At 38.6% G+C, this 16,285-nt stretch overlaps 1 protein-coding gene across 2 annotated transcripts in view; it reads right to left on the bottom strand.

Moving 5' to 3' along the window:
* COL1A2 (collagen type I alpha 2 chain) overlaps positions 1–13,691 on the bottom strand; it is a 35,544-nt gene extending 21,853 nt beyond the window's left edge. The window contains exons 1-15 of one of the 2 annotated variants that reach the window (XM_032642747.1): positions 13,407–13,691; positions 10,897–10,907; positions 10,282–10,296; positions 9,600–9,635; positions 8,376–8,468; positions 7,014–7,067; positions 4,177–4,221; positions 4,034–4,087; positions 3,889–3,942; positions 3,519–3,572; positions 3,045–3,098; positions 2,457–2,510; positions 785–829; positions 438–491; positions 293–337 (exon numbers count right to left, since the gene is read on the bottom strand). In XM_032642747.1, coding sequence (XP_032498638.1) covers positions 293–337; positions 438–491; positions 785–829; positions 2,457–2,510; positions 3,045–3,098; positions 3,519–3,572; positions 3,889–3,942; positions 4,034–4,087; positions 4,177–4,221; positions 7,014–7,067; positions 8,376–8,468; positions 9,600–9,635; positions 10,282–10,296; positions 10,897–10,907; positions 13,407–13,476 — 738 coding nt within the window. In that variant the 5' untranslated portion in view covers positions 13,477–13,691. Of the gene's footprint in view, positions 1–292; positions 338–437; positions 492–784; positions 830–2,456; positions 2,511–3,044; positions 3,099–3,518; positions 3,573–3,888; positions 3,943–4,033; positions 4,088–4,176; positions 4,222–7,013; positions 7,068–8,375; positions 8,469–9,599; positions 9,636–10,281; positions 10,297–10,896; positions 10,908–11,473; positions 11,535–13,406 lie in introns of both variants that reach the window. The other variant, XM_032642748.1, reaches the window with a different exon arrangement.
* Positions 13,692–16,285: the final 2,594 nt, after the last annotated feature.

Raw genomic sequence — 16,285 nt, 5'->3', positions numbered from 1 at the left:
GTGGCTTGATCTTACTTAATGTTGGCAAAGAGAAAACTGACAGCTAATCTGTTGTCATTGGTATGTTATCGAAGGGAAGACATTCCAGGTATCCCAGGTGAGGTAGATTTTACTTTATATATCAATTACAAACCTCAGGGATAGTAGTTCTTATAAATAGAACCTTTAAATGACCTCTTAGAACGTTTGGTAAGGTGTCTAAAATGGTGTTATTTCATAGGGAATTAATAAAGAAGATAGCTCCCATCCCACACTCTCAGTCCCTTCCAAATTCCTCAGTGTCACCACTTACAGCAGGACCCACAGGACCCACACTTCCATCACTTCCACGGGCACCCTATGAAGAAAATAAAGAAAAAAGTCAAGTGGAAAGTTAAATGGAACCTATTAGAAGATTTTTAAAAAGAATAAAAATGAACAAACGTGGAAGCACTCACAGCTGGGCCAGGGGCACCGACACGTCCTCTCTCACCAGGAAGCCCACGAGCTCCCTAGAAGCAGAAATATTTCCATTGAAATCCAGAATGCTAATTTAAGAAAAAGTTACAGGCATCATTTCCTTTTTCCAATTTCCAGCATGCATAAGAATCCACTAGAAATAAATAGGTCTTGTTCTAATTCCAACTAAAAGGTAATGATTTCAATTAACTATGCAGAAGGCTATTAGAAAAATATCAAAGAATACAATGCCAAGGGAAATGGTAATTAGCAAAAACATTAAAGAAGTTCCAGCTTGCAAAGAGTGTACACATTTTTGATTTACAGTAAAGTAATCAATACTTACTATTTGACCTGGAATTCCATTTTCACCAGGGGCACCAGGTTCACCCTACATGGAAAAGAAAGATTGAGTTTTTTTCATTATATATATTAATTATTTTCTTCTGATTTGGTAATTTTTACACTATTACTTCAACTTCAACCATTCATATATTTTGTAACATTTCTTACATAGATTGTTTCTCAATTATGCCAATCACATACATTTAAAAAATTTATAAAATATGGGTTTTTATTTAGATAATACCAAATATCACAGAATCAGGGAGATGTGGTCTAGTGTTATTTACCCTTTCCCCAGTTTTCCCCTTAGATTTTGGATATCATTTAGACTAGGCTTATATATTAGCAATGATAACATAAAAAGAGATGATAGGATAAATTGCTTTCAACATAACCATATTTACCCTCTTTAAAGTTATTTTGAACACTCAATATTTTTATTTTTATAAAATATGCATGAAAAATTAAAGCTTCATAATATTTTATAAAACTGTCTTATTTACTTCCAATCTACATTCTTTTTGTTGTTGTTGTTTTTCCAGTCTACATTCTTATCTTGAGTAAAAACCATGTTGGTGGGGTAGTGGTGGTAGTGATGGTGGGGTAGTGGTGGTAGTGATGCTGGTGCTGGTGGTAATTTAATACAATAGCACATGAAAAGGAACTTTCCTTCAAGATAATCTAATTGAGATATAGAGGAAACCTGGTTTTCGAGACCATTTAAGGACCCTTCATTTCTAGGATTCTATCTGAAGTGTATTCTTTGTGAGTAAGCACTAGAGTGGGAGTCAGGAATTCTAGCCTGTGCCCTTCTAACTTCTAGATGTGTGACTCTGGGCAAGTCACTCACTCTCTCTAAGCTTCAGTTTCCCTCATCTGCAAAATGAGAGGGTCTCCAAAGCTCCTTGCAGCCCTAACATTTTATGATGCTGTGATCAGTAGTCTGAGCTCTTATATTAGGCTCCAGGGAGAATGAGTTTGACCTTATCCATTGGTGTGGCAGCTGGAAAGTTAGAATGGATTCTCCATATTCATGTTCATTTCTGGTCCCACTAGTATTCCTTACTCATTAATTTGTGATTACGTTGGTATTCACTTTAATATCACATTATCTCCTTAATAGGAGAGAGAACATTTTATAGTTGAAAATGCTGTCAGAGAAGAGCCCAGCCAAGAGATAACACACTTCTGAGACTTTAATTACCTAATTAAAATTTTTTTGAGTGTGCACAGATAAATCACAGGAAAGAGGTTGAAAAGTATATTGTGACATGAATGTACCCATCTAATTAGTGCATGGCAAAGGAGAATTTACTATTTAACATAACATAGTGTTCTAGTATCTGATTGTATGTTTATTTACTTTTATTTTGGCTGCAGAGATCGACTAAAATTATAGGAGGAAAGGAAATGGAGGAAGAAATATTGACATGTTTTTTAACCTCAATTGCTTAATAGATATTGAATTAAATAAATATTATTAATAATTGGCCTTTTGTTACAGAACCCCATAGTCCTCACCACTGAAGGATTTAAAGTATTGAAGAGGAAATAAGATATGCTTCAGAATATGATTAGCCTTCAGTAAAAATATACTTTCTGATGGCGATGGGAAATTACAATCAATTTTTTTTTAATTTTTTTAAAAACAGTGCTTCTGATTTAGTATTTACCTTCACACCTGGAGTACCAGGCTGTCCCTTCAACCCGTCCAGACCATTGTGACCCTGAAAGGCAAATCCTTATTATTAAAATGCTATTCCATTACAGTGTTTGGTCAACTCAAACATCTTGTATCTTTGCAGTTAATATCTCCTGCGTGAATCTTGTGACTGCTTCTGTAGAATGGAGTCCCATTGCCCCAGCTCCCAACAAACTCCCTCTGCTGCCCTAGGTAAGTCACTAAACCTCCCTACACTTGAAAGGGAAGGATAAAGAACTAGATGCTCTCTCATGTACTTTCCATCATTAATAATTTTATGATCTTCAGAGGGCTTTAAATACCTCTTAAGTTATGCCCATTTTATACCATTTTCCCTGTAGGGATCCTCCTTTCTTGGAAGCTATGAACAGACTTAAAAAAAAAAAAAAACTACACCCCACTTTACTTTCCGGCCCCCTTACCCTTTAACTCTCTCTCCACTCCGGCAAATTCCAGGAATTTGGAAGCAAATATGTGTCATCCAGGAGTTTAAATATAGTTGAGGTTTTTACTAAAAGTAATCAACATTTTCTCTTCTGTGGGTAAAGAATGTGCTCACCCTAATGCCCTTGAAGCCAGGGAGTCCAGGAGTTCCAGGGAAACCACGAGCACCCTTAAAAAGAAACATAGAAGACGACGAATGACGTTTTTGTCCTAAATAAAAAGACGATGATTTCTTCCCTCCAAAGTGTTTCTTCTCATCAAAGTCCAAGCTTGGAATCAAAGACTAGTATATGTGTAAGCACAGAGCAGCAAATAAGTTGCTCTAATTTGAGTAACTAATACTATGGTACTTGTAGAACACACAATTTAGTTGTTTAAAGGATGCTCACCATCATTAATATTACATTATTTGCATTAATAAAACCTGTATGCATTCTTAACTAGGCTCCTTTATTTGTCAGATGCCTTCAGTGAGTGTTACAGGTATGACTTCTATGTTGCCACTTAGTCTGATTCTAGTTTTAGCAACTATCTTATATATGAGATACCTCTGATGTTTGGACTATATACTGTTGTAAAAAAATCTCACCTGTGGCCCAACAACTCCTCTCTCACCAGGCCGTCCAGGTTTTCCAGGGTGACCCTAAAACATGAAAGCATCATAGGGTAAACCCTTTCCTGGTAAACTATCAGATGATAGTCGGTGCATCTTGGTTTTTACAACAGGGAAAAAAGGCATCATGTAAAAATGTGGATCCAAATATATATTTAATTAACAATTATATTTCCTTAAATACAAGAAAATTAATTATTATTTCATTAAAATGTTATTATCCATATGGGGAAAATTATGTCAGACATATTCAGCTTTTGGCAGAATACTTAATTTGAGTCTAGAAATTCTGTTGAGGCAGGAGTATTTAAATGGCATTTGGAAATGCTTACGAGTAAATACTTACATCCTCACCAGCCTTGCCAGGAGGGCCAGGTGGACCACGAGCACCTGCAGGGCCCTAGGAAAATGGGAGACCCATTGTTTTGTTAATGCTATATTAAGAAACTTCTTGAAAAAAATATTTATCACAAAGGGGGAAAAGTACTCACAGTTTGACCAGGCTCACCAGGCTCACCAGGAGGTCCTTGGAAACCTTGAGGGCCCTAAGAAAAAACAGTATGTCACATTGCAAGCCTTTATTTAATTCTCTGTCTTTTTTACATAAGAGAGATTACAAGCTTTCGGTACTTACAGGGGCTCCAGATGCACCAGGAGGGCCTCTAGGTCCCATCAAACCCTGTAAAGAGGGCAGATATAGTTAGCACTGACAAGTCGTCATGGCCTAGGGTTGGGTTAGACAGGACTAGCTTAGTAGTGCCATAGACGTTTTGTGATGGACAAATGAACAGAATTGTCCTGGTCTCATTTCACAGTTTTTGTTCCTCTCAAGGAAGCATTTAAGGACCCAAGTTTCCTCCACTGTTTTCTCTGCCTTTGCTTTCACCTTTGCCCCTCCTAATCCAAATCAGAACTCAGTTAGATGAGGTGGCCACGGGTTCCTTAACGTTGTGCACAATTGGGCATATTGAGATTGCTCTAATGCAATGAAGTGACTCAGTCTTTGCACAGTACAGAATATACAACTGCCGTTCATGCAGCTGATGAAGCATTTCCATTTGGATTTCCTTATCATATGTCATCTCCTCATATCATACTCAGCTAAGAAATTGATATTTTTATTGCCACAAGGGGCATAAATTGAAAAGGATCAAAAGTCTTTCTTAATGATTAGAGGGAGGTTTGTTATAACCTTACAACTCCTTTAAGGGCTATTGGTGACTGATGAAAATGTCAAACAAAAGTGGATATAGTAAGGGGTGAAGGAAAAATAAAATATTATTGGAACATCCTACTGGAAGAATCTATTATATGCTACTATTATTGAAAATATGGCCCGAATGACAGCAGATTGTTTTCGCCTTTGTTCTTCATTCTGTAGCACACAGAGTAAAACAGAGTGTTACTAGTTTGGAAGCTAAATACACATTGTAACTCCCCTTTGCAAGGCCTGTGCAAACTCTTCTGTAGGGGCTATTCCTCTAATGCTGAATACATTGCACAGACAAGTCTCAGTTAATTTGTTCACGACACATCAAGCATGGGGACTCTGCAGTCAAGTCTGCCCCACTGTATTAATGCCTAGAGTCAAATAATATGGATTTTATTAAAAAGCTCATCATCTTAATTATGAGTTATTTATTTGGTTTTAGAAATTGCTTCAAAGTTAAAAGAAACTGTCACTTTTCAATCAAAATAATATGTTTAGGTGTACATTAAAAATAATTTTCCTTGACACCATGAATTTTTAATTATATTTATTCATTTTTCCATGTATTTGCAACAATTTCATTTACATAAAAGGTAGTTTATTTTGTGGAGGCTGTGAGATGGATGATGATTATTCATTAATTCAGAGAAGGACCCTGTGGGGTTTTATAGTTATTGATTTTCCAACATGGAAATTTATTTTAATGCTTTATTGCTGCCTACCTCTCCTATTTGTGAAACATATCTGTTGATTACATATGTCTGTGAATGTGCAAGCTTAAATTATATTTCACTGATATTTAAAAGTAAAACACTCTGCTATATGCCCCCCAGAGAGATGTTCCAAAGTCAGGGGAATCTGAAATCCATATTAATTTTCCAGGCTTATGTAGGCTTTTTTTTTTTAATTAATGCTTTACTTTTTTTTCTTTTTAGCTTCTTCTTGAGATATAGGTACTGCTTTAAAACTGACTAATGTCCAGCATTAGCTGAAATGGCTGATTTCAAATATCCAATATAAACAAAGCCAAAAGAAAATCTCTACTTCTTCATTTCAGATATGAATGTTTTAAATTACCATGCAAAATCAGGAAATTGGAAATCATCAATTAACGGCATATTACTTCTCAAGTGAGAATTTTAATTTACAGAAAATATCGTCTTGCCCTTACCGTGTATTAGCTTATTGCGGACCATTAGCTCCAGCAGAACATTTTTGAAGACAGAGCACTGAATGCATTGTCCAGGTAAAATTTATATTTTAAAGACTATCTTAACTTGGGCATATAAATACCTTTGTTTGCAAACAATTAATTAAAAACCACTAAATTATGTGTGGGTATGTACTAAACTGCAGTGTTTAATCAACTTAACATTTTTATTTCCAGGAATTTTCCCCTCTATTTTTTACATACTAGTATATATTTTGCATGCTCATATCAGTTTTTTTTCCCCCTAACACATCTCACTAATGCTTGTTAGAAGGTTTACTTGTTAAAGATAGACCATCATCATCATAGTCATATTCCCTCCTATACTGATTTATAATTAGACTTTAAAAAAGAATTTTTTATCAAGATGGATAAAAAGAAACATTTCCTATGTTGTTAATTCCTTGAGAGAGGGTGGGAATCTGTCATATTCACTGCTATATCCCAAATGCATAATATAGTTTGGGTCTTATCGAAGACCAACTTGGTAAATACTTGTTAAATAAAGTAATGTTTTATTCAAGTACTGGATACATGAGCCATGATGTTGAATATCAGACATCTTGCCTGGCGTTCTGTCATTAACCACATATATGACCTTGGGAAAGGGCTTAAACTCTCTACCTAGAAAATGAACGGGCTACTCTAGAACTTGCTGATCCTTTCCAGCAAGTTCATAGAACTTAATAGTTCTGCGTCTCTGCGGGTTGCTTCAAATTCGAGGCAATGTTAAAGTGCATAAAAAAATTAGAGTGATTACTTTTCTGAATTAAGTTGGTTTACCTAAATTATGATTACTACGTCCAGAGATTATTTCTTGGATATATAAATATCTGGTCTATCCTAAGGAGGCATGTTTGTAGAAAAAATCAAACCCCCTAACCTAGGCTTAGATTTTTATAGATTTGAATACAAAGAGAGCTGCTGCTTTTATCTGATCTGAGTATTGAGTATTAAACTAGGTAGCTAAATAAATGGCAATGTGAAATTTAACATAAAGTAAATTCTCTATTCAGTAATATTTTGGCTAGATAAAAAGAGATAAGCATACCATTGGTCCAGGGCCAATTCCAACTCCTTTTCCATCATACTGAGCAGCAAAGTTCTAGATGGGGAAAAAAAAAAAAAAAAAATATATATATATATATATATATATATATATATAAATAACTATTGGCCATGTAGTTCATTTTCTCATTCTACTAAAGATTTTTCTGTTGTTGTTTAAAAGGAAGCAGTATTTCTGACATAATTATTAGTTTAGACTTCCATATTGAGCTAAATTCCTAAAAATTCAGGAGAGATACAAGTTTAAAATTTAGTCCACACCTAGTTTGAAATAGGGAGCTTCCCTACCTTATTTTTGAAACTTTTCCTGCCCTGTTAACCCTCTCACTCAAATCCCCACCCCCGACCTGTACACTGAGGAAGACAGCTTTCTAAACTTTAAAAGTCAGTGAGGGCCCCTGATAAATTAAGCAGAACCCAAGAGAACAACTTTATATTTCTACCTGTTGCCCTGCTCCTCCATGACTACACAAAATGACTAAGAGACCTTTTTCTTGCTGTAGTTTCAAAAAGGATATAAAGAGTTTTAAAGTTTAGAGGAAAATTAAATTAAAATGCCCCTTGGAAGATTAAATTTTAAAAAGTAGTTCACAGTAATAGCTTTACTGTTAAAGATCTCTCTTACAGTGGTAGACCTATTAAGAAAGGTGCTTTTTAATGCACTCAGTAGATAAGCAATCATAATAAGATCTTTGGGGGAGAAAGGTCTTATTTTACTGGTGTACAGTTGGGTATTAGAATCAGGCTTCTGATTCATAGTGCTAACCAATTAAGCAAATATGTTTTCCTTCCTGCAGTGAGGCCATTTGGCGCTCATACCATTGTTAAAGCATAAAGCTAAAAGAAGATATTAATGAAAAAGAGAAATGTACTTTTCTCAAATTAGTTTCAAGCAAATTAAACCAAAAACTGCTTTGAATGTTGGTTCAGTAGACTTCAAGCCAAGGAGAATAAAAAGAGTAGGATGTTTGTGAAATTGCTTAAGATCAGGGATTTCATTTATAATTCAATCTAATCAAACTTTTTAATAATGCAACACCTCTTATTTGTGCCCTACTGATAAAAGATATTAAATTCCCAAATTAAATAATGGTCACGAGGGCTGCAGCTACCTTCCCCGAACACAAAGACCTGTCCTGTAATTGACAAGGGCTCACAAAGACATCGGGCAAAGCAGAATCTTGAATGAAGAAACCAAAGAAATGAAATAAAATACTATACTAATATCCAAATAGCAGACTCTCCCTTAAAACTACTAAAAATAAATTCCACAATGAATCTTCTTCCGATACAGGTGTAAGAAACTGAAGTTAGCTAAAAGTTAAGGATACTTAAGACACCTTACCCCACCAAGACCAGGGGGACCAGGAGGACCAGGTGGACCAGGTGGGCCTGGGATACCATCATCACCATCTCTGCCTGGTGGGCCTGGCGGACCCTGTTATGTAAAAAGTGAATTAAGTCAGGGTTAGACAGACTCTGCAGAAACCTAAAGGAGACCTCAGAATACATGTGGTAAGATCAGTTGGTCAGAATGTACAAGTGGTGTGGAAATTTAAAATGCCACATTTGCCACTATTGACATGGGTCTATTTTAGAAGGAGGTTTAGCAGCTGGTGTCTGAAGAAGACACAAGACAGGATAGTTCCTCTTGGAAGAGGACTATGTCAGCCATTGGATATTAATTCATAACGGAGCTCCAGTATTCAAATGAAGATAAAAATTATAGCTAAAATTTATAGCTATAAATTCATATGGTTAACAGTGCACAGTGATGTACTGTGTACATTGATTGTCAGTTTCTGACTGATGAACTTACTCAATTGTTTTGGTATGTTATGTATGAAAAGCAGATTAATTGATATGATAATTAATAGTTATTTTATCACAGGGTAGAAAATCCTGCAGATTTCCTACCATTAACACTATTTATGTTGTTAAAGTAATTTACTGACATAACCCTACCTCTAATAGATTGCTTGAGTGGAATACATTTAAGTCTGCACTTCTCGATGGATACAAGGTATAGGTATTTATATATTGATGAAAGTGTCATATAATGAAACCATGTGGTTATACCTGCCACATAAGCATAGCAAGGAGATCTAAGAATACGATGAATAAAATGCAAGCCTAACTTGTACATTTATTAATTTAGACAGAAACATGTTGTTGGCTGCTGTTTAACTATTATTCCCAGCCTAGATAAAAGATCTTACTTGAAAAGCAAACAAAACATGTTAAAAAGAGAAGGGCCATGTGGTGGTAGGTAGATATATTTCCATTATGTATGTTTTGGACAGGTCAACTAAAAACAAAGAAAGATAGACCATGCAAAGAATATGGCTGTCTGTAATAGTTCTACTTTCTTAAAGGATAATCTTGACCTAAAAAGAATATTGATTATATGTAATAATGCTTATTCACTTTCTGTAAGGCATTATTTGCTTTAAAGGTAGGCAATTATTTGGATACATAATATCCTTATAAATTGTCATCTCCTGTAGTTTCTAATATGTAGTTATTAAAATATGGGCCAAAGCCCTTTAATAGTTCAAAAATTACACACCCTTTCTCCACGTGGTCCTCTATCTCCAGTTGGGCCCTATGAGGAAGGTAGAAACAGCACAATAATAAATGTCTAGGCAATTTCCAGTGAATGAGCAAAACGGTCGTGATAATAATTAGTCGGTAAGGCTGATCTAACCATAATGTTATTAGATAGTGGCTATAAAAATGGCACAATACAATAGACAAAAGTACTTTGTTTTTATTATAATTACATGTAATTTTTTTAAACTGGGAGATTGGAGGCTATAGTCTCCAGCATTAGGCCAATATTATGACCACTATTTTTAGAAAGATGATTTCTGTGGATAAAATTATCATTTTGTAACATCGATAACAGCCTATTTATATAGTCAAAGCCCTTTAAAATAAACTTTTGTTTATCACATATAATTAACATAATACTCATTCCATCTCCAGAACAAAAACAAGTCTTTTCTTTTCCTTTAGTATGTAAATCACCAGTTGTATAATATAAGTATAATTAGAGATGACTCTGGAAAATAATAAAGCTTTGTTATCTTACACATCAAAGCTATTTTATTTTATGGTTTAGCTAATGCATATTCATGTGGGCAAAATCTTGACAAAGTATTTTCCTTCTGTAGTGTACCATAAATTTCGTTAAATTGTAAGTTATCGCTGATCATTTCAGGTACTATGGAGAAGTATTGGATTCTTACCTTTCTTGCAGTTGCCTAGAAAAGAATAAGTAAAGGATTATTATGAGGAAGATTATATAAATTTTAAAATGGCTCCCATTTCCATGTAGTGTACAAACATACCTACAGAGTATATATATTTTGCATTACTATTATCTTAATATCTCAAAGCACAATTTAAAATTTTACCAATAAATAAAATAAAATACATATAGAATCCAGATATATACTTATCTGTAATTATGCCTCAAATTCAATTCATGAACTAAGAATTTGTTCATAATAATCTTGCAAATGATTCCAAGGGAGTGATAAAATTCTCTAGCTTGGTGAAGTCTTCTAGTTCGTAGCAGCTGATGCTAAAACCCAAACTTCCACTGGATAATTTACTCTCTTTTCTTATGGGTGTTCGTTTTAGGGTGGTCTCATTCAGTAGCCCCGCCCATTTCAGAAACTGGGGTGGGTACTTTCTAAGGCAGCCAGAAAGGATTGACTACCATAACTCCTGATGATTATTTTGGAAATTCGAGTTGGTCAATATCAATACAGCCTCCTTTTCCTTCCCCAGAGAAGACATGACTGGGGCCAAGGCAATCAAAGTCTAAAATAACAAATTCAAAAAATAATTTTACTCACCTCTTGTAAAGCTATAGAGGAAAGGGGAAAGAAAGAAATAATTATTAGTATTATTTCATTGATCACTAGCAGTGACTAACAAATGGTTATATTAGTCTATAAAATTGACTTACCTAATTAAAGGACAAATTATCTTTTTTATTAAGAATATTCTAATGACTTAGAAATTATGCACGTCAAAATTATGGCAGGGATCAGCAGGATGATAAGTATATTTTGAATTAAATGGTTAATTATTTACTACTTTATAACTGCTGTGAAATATTAATGTGTCTAAAGGTACTTCTAATGTTTAGTAATTAAGATGCTATATTGCACAGGTGAATCACTGAATATGAGCAAAACCAGTATATTGATGAGGAAATAATTGGTATTAGACAATTTTTGATACTTAAAAATTTTAAAAGGGGGAAATTTAGGAAAGTACCTTACCTAAAGTTTTTTTCTAAAACATTAACGTTACAGAGTTTGTAAGTTTGTACCTTACCGTCCTTTTTCAAAAGGTCTAATTTGCAAATAAGTCACCATGAAAATGGATTCATTCGGACATCTGAAATTTTGCTTTAAATAGGTTCACTTAAGTTAGGTAAGGTCATTTTACCCATGTGTATCACTTTTGTCCCCGAGGAAGAATTGCTCTGTATAAATGGAAAAACTGTGGATTAAAGATCTAGAAAAATAATGGGAAAAATACACTAAAGGAATAGCCTCCCCCTTTGCCATAATTGCTATAAGCCTTTAAAGACTGAATGCCTCTCCTACGGTATAAAAATTATAGGTTAACACAGGATATAAGGCCAAGCTGGCAACAAAATGAATCACCCCTAAAAATTGCTTTAATTAGGTGGCCAAGAAGTGTGTCATTTGGAGTGGGAACAGCTGCTGCAACAGTCACAGTTCAGGAGGGTGGACCATATCCAGCACTGACATTTAAGGGCAATTTATGAGAATTACTTTTAAATTAGGAAAATGATATGTTTACTTCATTGTGTTCATCAGTAGGAAGAATAATTATGCCTGGACTTGATTAACAGAAGTTCTTATGATTTTGGAAATTTGCCTTTTAATTATTCAGACTGAGCCACTTTGAAGAATGTGTGTTTGGTAACTTTTATTCAGACTGTAGTTGGATGTTGATCAGAAGGTGAATTGCCCTTTGTACCTTCAAACTTTCCTAGGTCTATTTTCATCTTTTCTCTAGGAGACAACTCCTTCCCCCTGCCACCCTCAGATCTCATTAAAAAAAATGAACTCGATACTATGAATTTGTTCAATGCAACTATTCCTTAGTATTCACAGTGTGTATACTAAAAGTGGATGAAGGGAGAAAACACACATACACACACAAATGCATCAGTAATACACCGTGGCATGTGGGTGGAGCAAACTTTTAGAGTGTTGGTTGTGGCCAGATCCCCCTCTTTACCCCATCAAATCAGTGTCTTTGGTAATTAGTCAGCCATTTTCAAGGCAAAACCAGACTGATTTTCTTCATTCTATCTTAACATGGAAATCTGGTCATAAAACCTACAGCTGGAAAGCAGCCTTGGAGTCCATCCAATTTCTATCCTGCATTTTAGAAAAGGCTCGGTTTGACTTGCCCAAGGTCACATGATAAATTATTGGCATGGGAAGAACCGGGTCTCTTGAATCTCAGATCAGTGTTGATATTTCCCAACTTGCTATGTTCAGAATGCCTGTCTTTGGGAACATATTAAAGAGATAACTCTGGCTCAACAAAAGGCAGGGCAGATTTTAGCTAAATAATGTTACCATTTCCATGACCAGGTAATGAAATGAGAAGCTAATTTTACTTTTCAGAATGTATCCATTTTTCTTCCCAGGATACACTGACTAGCTATTGGGATTGGCTTCAGTGAGAAATGCAGATCATTCTCTGTATAAACCTGTGGAGTCTTTAAATGGGGATTCCATAAACCTTAAGCCCTGGACCCCTGTGCTCTCACTGTCCCCCTCCAGAGGGCGCCTGGTGGTCGTCATCATCATCATCATCGTCATCATCATCATCATCCAGACCAGTCTTAAAACACCCAGAAGAGAAAAGCCTTTAGGAGGTGAGTTTTTTTATTACTAAATTAAGGGCTTTCCAAACCAGGCCTCAAGTTTCACAAGGTGGGCATCAGTGCAGTTTTGGGGCCTTTTAGGCTGAGGCCTCTGCCTTCCTTCATCATGTCAGTTAATATCTCATCCTTAAGGAAAAGGATTTCTGCTCCCTTTGAGCTTCACTAACTGGAGGATCCAGATCAAGTTAACAGGTTCACTCTGAGTTGAGAGAAAAGTTCCCTAACTTTTGGCGAGAGTCGAGCCTTTTTTGTTTTCATTTCTAAAGTATTTTCCATGTTTCTCATAAACGCCAGCGTTTCTCCACATGCCAGAGAGCCTTTCCTCCAAGCTGTACCTAGAACTTTGTTAGGTTTTCCTTTTCAGACCAGGTGCCCACCCATCTAACCTCTTTCCCAGACTGCCCGAAACAAGCTGAAGGCACTTACATTGGCATGTTGTTAGGCACGAAGTTACTGCAAGCAGCAACAGAGTCCGCGTATCCACAAAGCTGAGCATGTCTACCACCTAGACATGCAGACTCCTTGTGTCGCAGAGCCCCTGGGTCACCGGCGGAGGTATCACCTGGCGGGCGCAGGCATACAGTCGTGGCGAGTACCTCCAACTTCGCCGAAACCTCCTGCCGCCTTGGTACTAAAATAATAAAGCCCGGATCTGCCCTATTTATACGGCCAAAGTTTCTCTGGCCCGAGGGTGCTTCCAAAAGCGCTTCCACCAATGGGAGGGCTGGGGCTGGGGGCCCGGGCAGCCACAGCTGGGAGGAGACTGCGGGGGCGCAGAGGAGGGAGCGGAGGGGGGAGGGACGTGGCCACGGGGCTGGCTTCTTAAATTGGTTCCATCCTTTTTGAGGACGTGGACACTTTTGAGGCTTTCAAGGGGAAACTCTGACTCGCTGTCTGCATACCTCCGCCCTCCCCATCTCCCCCGGCCCTCCCCCGCCCTTCCCAAGTTTGGAAACACTTCTGTACACGTCGGAGAGCTCTGCTGACACCGACGTGGGCAGAGTTCTCAGATCTCCGGGCAGCCGGGCAGCTGTAGAAGGGACTGGAGCCCAGAGATCAAAGCAGGAGCTGTCCAGCTCTGCCTACCTGGTGCCCCGCGGGCCACCGGCAGGGCGGAGGGCCGGCGGGCGCGGAGGGGGCAGGGGACCAGGGAGCAGGATCCGACTGCGTGGCGCAGCCCGAGGCCGCCCTCCCTCCGCCCCCTCCACCCCGCCCCCACCCCCGCCCAGCTTTCCTCCCTCTCTGGGGCGTCTGTGCGCCCACTTTTTCAGCAGTAACGCGCTCTCTTCTGGCTCCGGGAAAGGGTGAGAGGGGGGTTCAGTCGGTGGAGGGTTTACTTGGAGTCCGAGGACGCCCACCGTTGGGAGGGTGGGGAGGGAAGAGGGCTAGGGTCAGCGTGGCATCCAGCACCAGGGAGGATATGCTTTGCGCACACCAGACTAGACCGAGCCACGGGAGAAATCATACGACCTCCTCGCTTCCCTCTGTTGAGGCTGATTCTAAACCGAGGCTTTGGGGATTATCTGGCCCTGCAAAGTGACTGCAACTGACCAACACGGACTCCTTTCTTACTTCGCAGTCTCCTTCTGAGGTTGCAGTGGAAAAGTCCACGCCCTCCCCTTCGGGTTTCCAGTCTCCCCCTCCTCTTCTCCACAGACTCCTTGTCTGGATTTACCAGCTACAGCCCGAGCCTAGATTTAGATAAGCCCCCAGTGAGGCGCCGCCCGCTATCCCTTTTGTCCTCTCTGCCCATTCATTCACCGACCCCACACTTACGGAAAACGCCCAAGCACCTCCCAGCTGATCTCCACACCTTGGAGAAAACGCCTAGGCCATCTAGAGGGACTTCTAATTTGAGTTTGGGATACAGGCTGTCTTCTCTGGTAACACCTCAAGCGGAGCTCCCACCAACGTGGGTGTTAGTTCTCTCCCCACCACCCACGTTAGGGAGAGAGCTCCTTCTCCCCTTGAGGACGCTTCCCACTCTCTGCCCCCCACCAGGGAGAGGAGAGGACCCTGAGGCCTTGGAAATGCGAGGCCAGAACTCTTGAGAATCTAGAATACTGAGTGCAGTCAGCTTCAGTGGATGGCCCTTTCCCCAACCCTTCTGAGATGGCATTCCAGGTCCAGAGGAAAGGCCATCGGTCCGGGCTGTGCCTCTGCTTGCTCAGCACCAGCAATGAGGCGGCCATTCTCTCCCAGAAGGCAGTGCAAAAGGGGCATCTTTAGGTCAATTCTGTCTCCACCAAACAGAAATGAGTGGGCTGTAGTTCCTTGCTCATCTTTTTTCCTTTCTTTCCCCCAGCTCTCCGCTCCTCCTTCCCCCCTGCCCCCCACCCGGTACTTTAAGGAAGAATTTCTGCCTAACTCTATCAGCAGCTGCTGTAAACCAAAGGGATTGAATATTCTTAAACTGGTTGCTTCCTCTAAGCTTATAAACAAACAGCAAAGTTAATTGAAATAAAAGAGAACAACCAAAAACTATATATATATATATATATATAAAGAAACCTTTTATTCTAATTAAGAGCACTGACGTGGGAGATAACTTGAGAAGACTTTTTGAAATTGTAGTACATTTTTTGGAAATGTGATTGTAATTTCCCTTTTAGCATAACAAAATGCTCAGCAAGGTTTTGAGAATTCGAGAAATTCAAGCACACATTTATAAACTAAAGGAAACATATCTCTGCAGAGTAAACTGGAAACTGATGCAAATACCAAACGCTGCCGGGCTCCCTCCCTCCCTGCTGACGTGGCAGAGTTTGAAGCAGGCAGTCGGGAGCCTTTGGTGGGAGGCCCTGGATCTAGAGGAAACAATGAAAATGGAAAAAACTGAAGGGGAGCTTTTCTTTTTTAAGCGGGAGACAAATTTTTGTTCCAGCAGTTTTTACGCATTATTTTGCCCTTCTCTTTCTCTTACTCATCACTTACGGGGGAGGATAGTTAATTGAGTGTTTGTGTTATTGGAGGAGTTCTTTAATGCTTACATTTAGGTCTCTGTTAAATATTTGGTGTCTCCAAACAAAGCGAGAAGCTTTGTGAGTAGATAGGGGTGGGGCTGGGAAGAGGGCTGACTCAAAGCCTAAACTGAGTGTCCTGGCAATGGCTGTGATGATGTATGTGAGTTTAGGGGAAGCCTGGGTGACTGGGTGGGGGGCAATTGGAGACTGAGTAGGAGGAAAGGAGAGTAAGGAGTAAAGTGGGGTAGAGGCTGAGAGTGGAGGAGTGAAGGAAGGAGGGAGGTAGAGATCAAAGACCTCTACATTTTGCTGTTACACAGTGAACACCTGGGCGCCTATTCC

Source organism: Phocoena sinus, chromosome 9 (assembly GCF_008692025.1).
Source record: "Phocoena sinus isolate mPhoSin1 chromosome 9, mPhoSin1.pri, whole genome shotgun sequence".
In the NCBI taxonomy this organism is placed as follows: Eukaryota; Metazoa; Chordata; class Mammalia; order Artiodactyla; family Phocoenidae; genus Phocoena; species Phocoena sinus.
This window is presented reverse-complemented; position numbering and strand designations above follow the sequence as displayed.